The sequence below is a fragment of the Aptenodytes forsteri genome, unplaced genomic scaffold, assembly GCF_000699145.1.
Source record: "Aptenodytes forsteri isolate BGI_AS27 unplaced genomic scaffold, ASM69914v1 Scaffold54, whole genome shotgun sequence".
Taxonomy (NCBI): domain Eukaryota; kingdom Metazoa; phylum Chordata; class Aves; order Sphenisciformes; family Spheniscidae; genus Aptenodytes; species Aptenodytes forsteri.
The window spans coordinates 6,061,272-6,071,129 of NW_008796044.1; the positions used below are offsets into that span (position 1 = coordinate 6,061,272).

The 9,858-nt window shown below is 37.3% G+C and overlaps 1 protein-coding gene across 1 annotated transcript in view; it reads left to right on the forward strand.

Annotated features, from left to right (window-relative positions):
- The first annotated feature begins 348 nt into the window (after positions 1-348).
- ATP10B (ATPase phospholipid transporting 10B (putative)) overlaps positions 349-9,858 on the forward strand; it is a 56,811-nt gene continuing 47,301 nt past the window's right edge. The window contains exons 1-2 of the mRNA XM_009285718.1: positions 349-623; positions 1,693-1,887. Of these exons, the coding sequence (XP_009283993.1) occupies positions 349-623; positions 1,693-1,887 (470 nt within the window). The remainder of the gene's footprint in view (positions 624-1,692; positions 1,888-9,858) is intronic.

Below are 9,858 nucleotides of genomic sequence, written 5' to 3' on the forward strand. Positions count from 1 at the left end.
GATACAAATTTTGTGACGGAAAAGCCATTGTTCACTTCTGTTAAATTGGCTTTATCTATGTTAGTTTGCTGTTATAACACACAGAAAATAGATTTGGGATTTTTTTTTTTTCCCCCAGAGGTAGAAATATATTTTTCCATATTGAAGATTTTGTTGTATCTTTTATTCTGTGCATTCTCTGCAGAAAGTGCTCAGCTCGAAGACTGAACATGTAATGCACTGAACAGGAGTATTGTTTGCTGCTTTAAACCTCTGCTAGAAAGACATGAAGTGAATTTTCTACCAGAATGGAATTGGTTTTTAGTCCATGTCATGTATTTGTCTTTCAGCCTGACATCCCTGCTGTGAATGGCTTTGTCTGTGGACTCTGCTCTGTACCGTTGGCAGCGACTGGGAGCTGAAAGTCCCTCCCAGACTCTATCAGAATCGACACCACTGCTGTTTTCTGTCAGAGACAGACCAAAACTCAACTTAAACAAATGGAGGATTGTGTTTCCCAACAATGGGAGACAGTGGAAAGACTGGAAACAAGCTTCTGCGTTTTATTCTGGAAACAGGATACAGACCACAAAATACACGTGGTTCACTTTTTTGCCCCAAAATCTTTTTGAGCAGTTTCACAGGTAAAAAAATTCATTCAATGATACATGAGACTTAAGAACTCTCTCTGAAACAGTGACATTTGAGGGTGATGGAGAAGGGCTGCTTTTGTAGTTGCCACAGTGCTAAAATTTAGGTGATGATTATTTGTAACCAAATGTCACTCAACTGACACTGAAATGGAGGTTTAAAGCAAGTAAACACTAGGTGTGCTTAACCGATGCTGTGGCCAGCTTTCTTATTTGAATGCTGGAACAGTTTTCTATGTAAAAACGTCGAGTATTTATTTAAAAATCCCTGTTTCTGTGTTGAATAAACCTATAATTTTTAAGAACATGAAAAGACGTTCATTGGATGTGTTGAGACACCTGTGAAATTCTGTAGACTTCAGAGGCTCAGAGATTAATTTTGGTACATTTTTAATGGCATGCAAGTGACTGTCTACTGACTTATAAACAGCAGACATGTATATGCAACTGCTAGGTCAGGTTCCTTTCCAAGTGCTGATTTGAAATTATGTATCCCCCCAGCATAATGAATGATGTCAATAAGATGCCCAGGGAAATATCATTATGATAAAGATAAATGAAAGTTGTATATCCATCTCTAGCTTTGACATTTTCGTTCTGTATATTAGATTTACACTTTCATAATTTGACCTTCCACCTGTGGAATCCTTCATGGATTCCTGATGGGGACATTTCCATAATTCTGAGCGTGCATTTTTTTACACCCATTCTGTTACATTGGTTTGGGTTTTTAAGGTTTTTTGGGCTTTTGTTTGATTTTGTGCTTATTTTCAAGACTGAGGCAGTGGGGGATCGTTAAGAAGTTTTAGCTCCTAGAGATAAAAAGTGTTTGTAATATGTGGAAAAATGGAGGTAGCTATAACATTATGAAAATGTATCTCATAGGCTCTTCTAAAGAAAAAATTAGCATCTCAGTTAAGCAACTGATTAATTCATTCTGGGAAAGGAAGAGGAGGGCAGAGGAGTGAAATGATTAATGTTCCTTTGACACAAAATGGGGGATGTTCATTAAAGGACACATTCTAATTTCTGACTACTTTTAATTTATTTTATACATTTTCAGGCTGGGTAATCTTTATTTCTTCTTTCTGGTGGTTCTGAACTGGTTCCCACAAGTGGAAGTCTTCCACAGGGAGATTGCTATGCTGCCTCTGATTGTGGTGCTGCTTGCCAGTATGAGTAAGGATGCTATTGAAGACTATAGAAAATACCGATTTGATAAGACGATAAACTTCTCTAAAACCAGGGTATACGACAAGTAAGTAAACTAAACTAATTATTTTTCCTTGCATTTGATGTGGTGAAAACTGCTCATCTGATTTTGCAGTAATTCCCTCACTGACCCTTCGGAGTACAGTAAATTTGGAAAAGCTGTTATAAAAGAATTTTGTTCTGCCTTTAAAAATGCCTCGTTTATCTCACTTAAGTCATCCTGATATCATTGAAGTTTTGTTTCATATCACAGCGGTGTGTGCTGATACACAAATTTTCATTCCAAGTTTCCAAACCAGCTTGCCAACACACACAACATCCTCTCTGGGTAGCAGAAGGATCTGAAGGAAAACTGAAGCGTATCCAAGTCTGGAAAGGATTACCAGGGCTGTTTAACAAATTGGAGCAATGTCTTTCAGACGTTTCACACTAAAACTGTTAATAAAAAAATTAATAATCAACTACATTCAAGGTGAAGTGTAACCAGGAACTGAAAAAAATTTATAGGACTTCCAGTAAACACAGGTGATCACTACAGCACTGTTTCGCTTTGGAGATGGTACAACACCCGCAGTAAGCTGCAATGTTTGCTCAGTACTGACTCAGAAGGAAGAAATATTTTCACGTGCAATTCTTATTGCAACATTTCAATTTCATCAGAGTTTCTTGTCCAAGTACTAACTTGACTTGAGACTACTTAGCTTGTCACTACATAACGCAATAGATAGGAGTTTTCATTTAAAAGAAGTTTAAATGTTTGGGTCTCTTCCTTTTTTCACCTCTCCTTAAGCCCAGGCCATAGAGAAAAAATTACTATGGTTTGTACACATCTCATTAGCTCTCTTGGAAATTAGCCCTCATCTGTGCTACATACTTATGTGTCAGAGGCACAAGGACCAGTGGAGAAGAAGAAATGAGAGGCTGGATGGGGTTACTGCGTGAGGGAGGGACGTTTTGAATGTTGAGAAGCAGGAGGTCTATCAGAGGAGAAGGATCAGGCTGAGGGGCAACCTAGGTAAACTGCCCTTCAGTTGCCTATGTCTATGTATAATTCTCGCAATTACCAAATCATAGGTTTGAATGGTTTGGGGGGATGGGAGTTGTTTGTTTGTTTGTTTAATAATCCATGTTATGGGCTTGAAAACAAATAGTAGATAAAGGAAGTAAAAGAGAGAAATACTGTCTGTGCTGAGGCTTATAGCAATCTTCTGTTGACTTCTGGGATGCAGAGCTCTGCCCATTATGTTTGAACTTCCTGGCAACTCCCAGGCTTATAAAGTGATTCAGAAACTCACGGAGTGAACCGTGAAAATTGTGTGTATGTTCTTAGCTTTGTCGCTGCTCTGTGTTAAAACAGAGACACTTCATGTGAGCAGATAGTCAATGCCAGGGAAACACGCTGAACGGGGCCTCTAGGCGTATGCTAACAGGAATAACAAAACATTCAGGATGCTTTTGTCATATTGAGGTGCAGCCTCCCCGGCAGGCTCTAGGACCCGGTGCAGCTGAGTCAGGATGATACCTGTCCCTAGGCAGGTGGAGGTTGGAGTCGAAGGAGAGGCAGCCCTGGGCTTCGGACGTCTTGACTCTCCTCTCCACCACTTGGGAGTTTATTTGGATTATTGAACTCTTCTAACTTTGTCGGTTTTCAACTTGAGACTACTTTTTGAGAGGAAAACAAGATGTCAAGGAAAAGTGTTCCAGGCTGCTTCTCTAGAATGATATGGAAAAAACATTTTTTCAAGGAAACCTGCTGCCGACGTGGTGCTCCAGATGCTGAAATCCAAAATGAAGAGCTGGAGAAGAGAGGAAAAGTAAAGAAAAGAAAGAAGAAAAATGAAAATAAACGAGTGATCATCTCCAATTTGCCCTTTGGAAGTAAGAAGTGGAAGGAAAATCCAAACAGACACTATGACTCCAATAAAATTAAGACCACAAAATATACCATTTTGACTTTCCTCCCTAAAAATATCTATGAGCAGTTTCACCGCTTTGCCAATATTTATTTTGTGGTCATTGCATTGCTGAATTTTGTGCCAGTGGTGAATGCTTTCCAACCAGAAGTTTCTGTGATCCCAATTTGTATTATAATGGCCATTACAGCCATTAAAGATGCTTGGGAGGACTTTCGGCGGTATAAATTAGACAAAGAAATCAATCATATGGGATGCTACATTTACAGCAGGTGAGTTTCATACAGCTTTTATTACAAAAAAAGTTGGCTCAAGATCTTTTATCAACGGTAAGGCTTTTTGTTTAAAAAATTAATAACTGGTGGAAAATCACAGTGATTAAGTAAAACAGGGAAAAGTCATAGTGACTACATAACACCTGGTATTTGTTCTGATACAGGGAAATAAATTACTTTTTTTGTTTAAACCTCATTTGCAGTCTGGGAGGGTAAGTTTGAGTTTCATGGTATTGAGGCATATCAGCCTCTTAAACATGAAGTGCGGTGAAAACAGGTGCTTAAATAGTTACTGAGCATCTGGATTTCTAAGGAATTTTCAAGAGGGCTTAATTCTATCATATAAGTTAGCACAGAACAAGATCTGTCATGAGACCTATTTGCATTGTTAGATGCCAAGAAACCTCTTAAAAAATGTAGTCCTTTGAACTACATTTAATTTTATACTCTACTCTGTAGACTAGCTTTCAGTTGTATTTCTTTTACTAGCTTGTATGTAAAATAAAACTGTAAAAATGCAGTTTAAAAATGGGAGATAGTAATATATGCCTCTTCAGTCATCTCTAAATGAAGTAACTACATGCGTCTCTGCTCACTTCAAAATGTTTCATGACCTCTGGCTTTTAGGACTTTCAGAAGTTTGAAAATTATGTTTTATTGTATCAAAACTGTTCTCTCAGCAAAGTAGACAATGACTTCTCCCTGTTAAAATACCACATCTGGGAGTCAGAAGAGCAAAACTTTCCATCTCCATGGGTGTTGCTTGTCACCCCTCAAATCAATCAACAGTACTTTATATAATGTACACTTTCACAGGCAAGATCTTGCAGAACTCTGGTTTTTATCACACAGTGCTGTCATTTCTGTTTGTTTCTCTTGCATGTGTTTGTCAGATTTTTATTTTTATATCTTGTTGGTTAAACAGGAAAACAATAGATTTGCTTGTTTGGGGGCTAAACTTATCCCCACATATAGATAATGACTTGTCAGAAACAAAATCGCACTGCTCTCCTTGCCAACTTGTCCGAAAAAGCAGACATTTTACAAGTTTCTAAATATTGTTCATTTAAGATTTCTTCTCTTTTCCACCATGAAGACTGTCAATAATTGTAGCTCTTTGGGTAGGGTGGCAAAATTGCCTCTTCTGCCTACCTTTGAGATTGCAATCCAGTTGGATTTTTCAATCTTTTCAATGTTGCATTAATCCATGAGGCAATGGATTATTTGTTGACACTTGTTAAAACCAGTATGAAAGAGAACAGGTGATGTAGTAGGTACTAATGAATGGATCCGCATAGGAATCTTATTTATTTCCTCTTTACATAAAGCAACCATGTTAATTTATATCTGAAAGCCTTTTACCATGGGAACATGAGAAGTGGGGAATACGATAAAACTGGTTTTGTATAAGAGAAAAATGTCCATCATGGAATTACTACATATGTACAGATCCAGATTCAAGTTATAGCCATGAGTACTTTCTTACGCAGAAACTTGACACGGGCCTGTCTTAAAATTGGTTACCCCATCCCATAAAAAAGACTTCGATCTAGGAATAAACCTTGTCTAGAATCTTGTCTTTCACCAAAGTTTTATGGCCCAAAAAAGTGATGTAAGGGAAAAGAAAATGAGGGCTTCAGACTATAGCATTCATCCTGGCTGGAAAAATCGTGGGTAATTACAATTGCCATCAGATCAGTAGCTACAGCTTATTATATCATGAATAATTTTAATCAGGCTTCTGTAGTGCTTTGGGAAGCTGATATTTCTTGTTCTTCTTGCTAGCTGCAAAGTCATGGAAGAGCATGATGTCTTCTAATTTTCTTCCTTATGAATCATCTGCTATAGGTAATTTTTTAACATAGGTGAAAGTCTTTTTCAAGGCACTGCAGATTTTGTTACTCTTGGGGCAACAAAGAATTCTTTTTAATAGAGCAACTGACTTTCCATCCTAAGATTAAAAACTACTTAGATTTTAAGAGTTAGTCTTGGAAATTATATTGTGTTTATTTCCGATTTCAATAACAAGAACCCTGGTTCCTGTTCCAAAAGAAATATGAAGGCAGAACAGTCTTTTCCAAATGCTGAATGTTCTTCAAAACTTTCTTGAAGACTGGGGGAAATGCAGTATCTTGCCTTCTTTCAGCACAGAGCAAGGGAAATTGAATTTAAATAGGCTGTCCTGTAAACACATTTCTTCTAATTTTCTTTTCACAGAGATCAGCTGGAATGGGTAATCTAGTCTGCTAGTCAAATGAAGGAAAAGACACTTCAAGTAGTGTATTTAAAGAATGTTTAATTGAGAAAATGGGAGACAATTAATAGGTATTAAAGTGTCTTGGGGAGATACAATAACTTAGATCTGGTGTTTGATTGTGGAGATTTTAATTTCTGAACCAAACTTTTGGAATCATAATAATTGTATACAAGCTGTTGTGCTGTCAGAACGAATCACACAACACCAAAAGAAGAAAACAAAAAATTCAATAGTGGGTGGTACAGACCTATGTTTAGTTGCCTCCTTTCTCCTAGTATTCTTTAAAATATACTTTGTCTGCTTTTAAATTTTCCAAGAAGTGGGGCTTCCTTTACCACAAAATGTGATTGTCAAAGCATTTTCTATGATATTATGCTTAATCATCCCTCTCTAATTGCATTCGAATTCCTCAAGTCACCTGGTTTCATGTACCCCTAATAAGTTATTCTTCATCCATAACATTTAATTATAATCTTCAAATATGTGTGATTTTTATCATATTCATTTTGCTATGCCCAGACACCTTTTAGTTAAGATTTGTACATAGATCACTCTTTTCATCTTTCTTGTCAGTCAGTCCTCCAAACCTACTTTGGTTACTTTTCTCTGAACTCTCTCCGGTTTGTCATTAACTTACTAACAACAGGGGCCGGCACTGAATGTCGTATACAAACCTGTAAGTGAATGTCAACCCAACAGTTGCCAAAAGCTCTTATTTAATTTTCTTGAAGTTCTATAATGTTCAAGATACTACTTGATATGCAATTAATGTATGGCTTGGATCTGATATACCCCTGGGATTAAGCTATAACAGTCTGCAAATACTACATAACATCCAGACAGGTTTTTACATCAATTTCACACTTCTGGAAGTTTTAACCTAAATTTTTCTCAGTGTCTCAATAGACACTCAGATACAAATGCAAGGACTGTGCACAGTTCAAGATGGCAGAGCAACACACTTGACTGAATGCACATACATCAGGTAGCAGCAGCAACCATAAAAACATTAACGTTATTTGAGCCATTCACATTGCTTAATTTTAGGCACCTAAACTCGGATATCTGAGACAGTGACTCAGAGAAGCCTAGTTTATATGCTTTGAATCATCCTGTGGAGCTGTGGGATAACTAGGTAAGTCACCAGGCGTCCTAAATGAGATAGCGTGATTATTCTTTCAATAGAAGGTTCCTCTGTGATGCTTTCAGGCCCTGTGGTTTTCAGGTAGTTCCTACAAGCATCAGTCTCCTCTTCTTCTGTAGGTCCACCAATGCCTGTGATACAAAAAAGTCAGGCTGGCCTTCGCTGTGACTCTTTATCTGCTAAGTGTAAGGTTTTAGAACATTTGAAGATTTCTGCATCGGCACTAACTCTGGATTAGTCCTAGAGCAGTGATGTGGAAATAAGGAAAAAACAAAGAACTTATCTCTGTGTTGCACGAAGTCAGAACTGCCAACAGCTGAAAACCTGGAAATGGCTTAAGCTAGACTCACTGGTTTGAAAAAGAATTAAAGTATTTCAGTCAGTATTTAGACACACAAGCCTGTGTCCCACTTGAAGTCCCACCACATTCCCTCAGGCAAAATTGCAATCCATTTTCTTGGGCATAGCAATATCAAGACTTCTGCACCTCAGTGGTTCCTTCTCTGAATGGTGCATGAATTTCATCAACTGGAGATCTCCTGAAGATCTCCAGCTCTTGTATGGCTGAAGGTGCATTCCTATGACAGCCACAAAGCATGAACTTTGATCAATTGAACATGAATTACTTCTTATAAAGGTAGCAATATGAATAAATTACAATTACTGCAGGATTATTATGTGCTATGATATTATTGCAACTCACTATCCATCAGGAAAGATCCAATGCCTCTCCCTTGCTTAATGTCAAACATGACTGTATTGTTCCCTGTGTGGGACTATCACTGGCAGTGGGCATCCTCGACTCTGTTGCCTGTGTAACTTTTGTATGTAGTTCAGGTGCTATGGATTTTTTGTACCTAGTTTAACTATGGAAACCTAAATTAACAGTGGGTTTTACTGAAGGCACAAACAGTGCCTTCTCTTTGTGCAAGCTGAGGCATTCTTCAGACTTCCACTGAGCTGAGAAAATAGCCTAAACCAACAGTACACTCAGGTTTGTTGTATCACCATGCAACTGCTTGAAACTAGTGGTACCAAAATTGTGAAGAAATAATTAAAACGTGAATTCATCTTATGGTGACCATGCTGATTGTGTGGTGAAGAAATATGTGACATGCTGAACTAAATGCAAAAGATAAATGTCAAGTTTTCGACAGTCGGCTGGTCCAGGCAGCAGCACTTGAAAGTCAAAGAGCAGTGAGCTAGCAGTTCTCGTCAGTCAGTGTGTATTGCTACAGTGACGATCCTTGGTCTCTGTGGAACAAAATCCATAAATACATTACTAATGCTACCACCAGTTTGTGTATTGCTTTATCAGAGCTTCCTTCAAGATCTATTACCTGCCAAGGCATTTAAAGCTGCTTCACAGAAAAGGTGCAGTGGTTTAGCAGACAGCAGCAGAAGCTAACAACTAAAGACAAAGGGCAAATAAATGAGAACCCATGGTTTTGGCTCAGACACCTGCAGAATCATGACCTCACAGCATTAGGTTCCTTCCTATCTGTCTGAATTTTTAAAACACCATTAAAACCTGGAGAGAAGCAGGTCTCTACCATGTGACCTCAAAAGCTACATGGTCATGAATAGAGATGACTGCAGCAAAAAAGCTGATCTAGGCTGTGGCTTCCAAAAACTTGATAAGTTAATGGGAGTCCTTAGAAACTAATGCTTATGATTAGCAGTCATTAAGTAACTGGTCTTGGAGTTACCTGTTCATTCCAGCTGGTGCCAGGCAGAATCGTAGCAATAACATTTTGTTCAAGGCAGTATTCAAAAAAAAATTAGATTTTCATAAATACAATAATCCATAACTTACAAATGAACCCAGTAAAGTCTAAGCAAATGTGTTCTCAAAATACTTTTTACTTTTATTTTATTTCTTCATTTGCTACAGGTCATTATAAAATCGAGACAGAGATTAAAAAAGGCAGGCTAAAAGAAATCCAAAACCTTGGATACAGACATATAATACATTTATAAAGTTCTGATACTTACTTAAAGTCCACATAAACTTGAAATTATTACCGAAGTTGAATATAGGCATCTTTTATCATTGAGAGAATAACTTCCTTGTTAGGATGCTATAGACAGTTTTAGCACATAAAAAGATAGGTTCTGTTGCTAGCGTTAAGGAATTTGGAATGCCAAAATGGTATAATTAAAGATGTATTTTATTAGACGTTAGAAAAATTTGACTCCCATTCTCTTTAAAAGATGCTCATTGCTGTCTTATAGACGTTAGAAATTTGACTCCCATTCTCTTTAAAAGATGCTCATTGCTGTCTTAAAGTAGTATTCATAGGATAGAATTATAGAATAGAATAGAATAGAATAGAATAGAAGAGAATAGAATAGAATAGAATAGAATAGAATAGAATAGAATAGAATAGAATAGAATAGAATAGAATAGAATAGAATAGAATAGAAT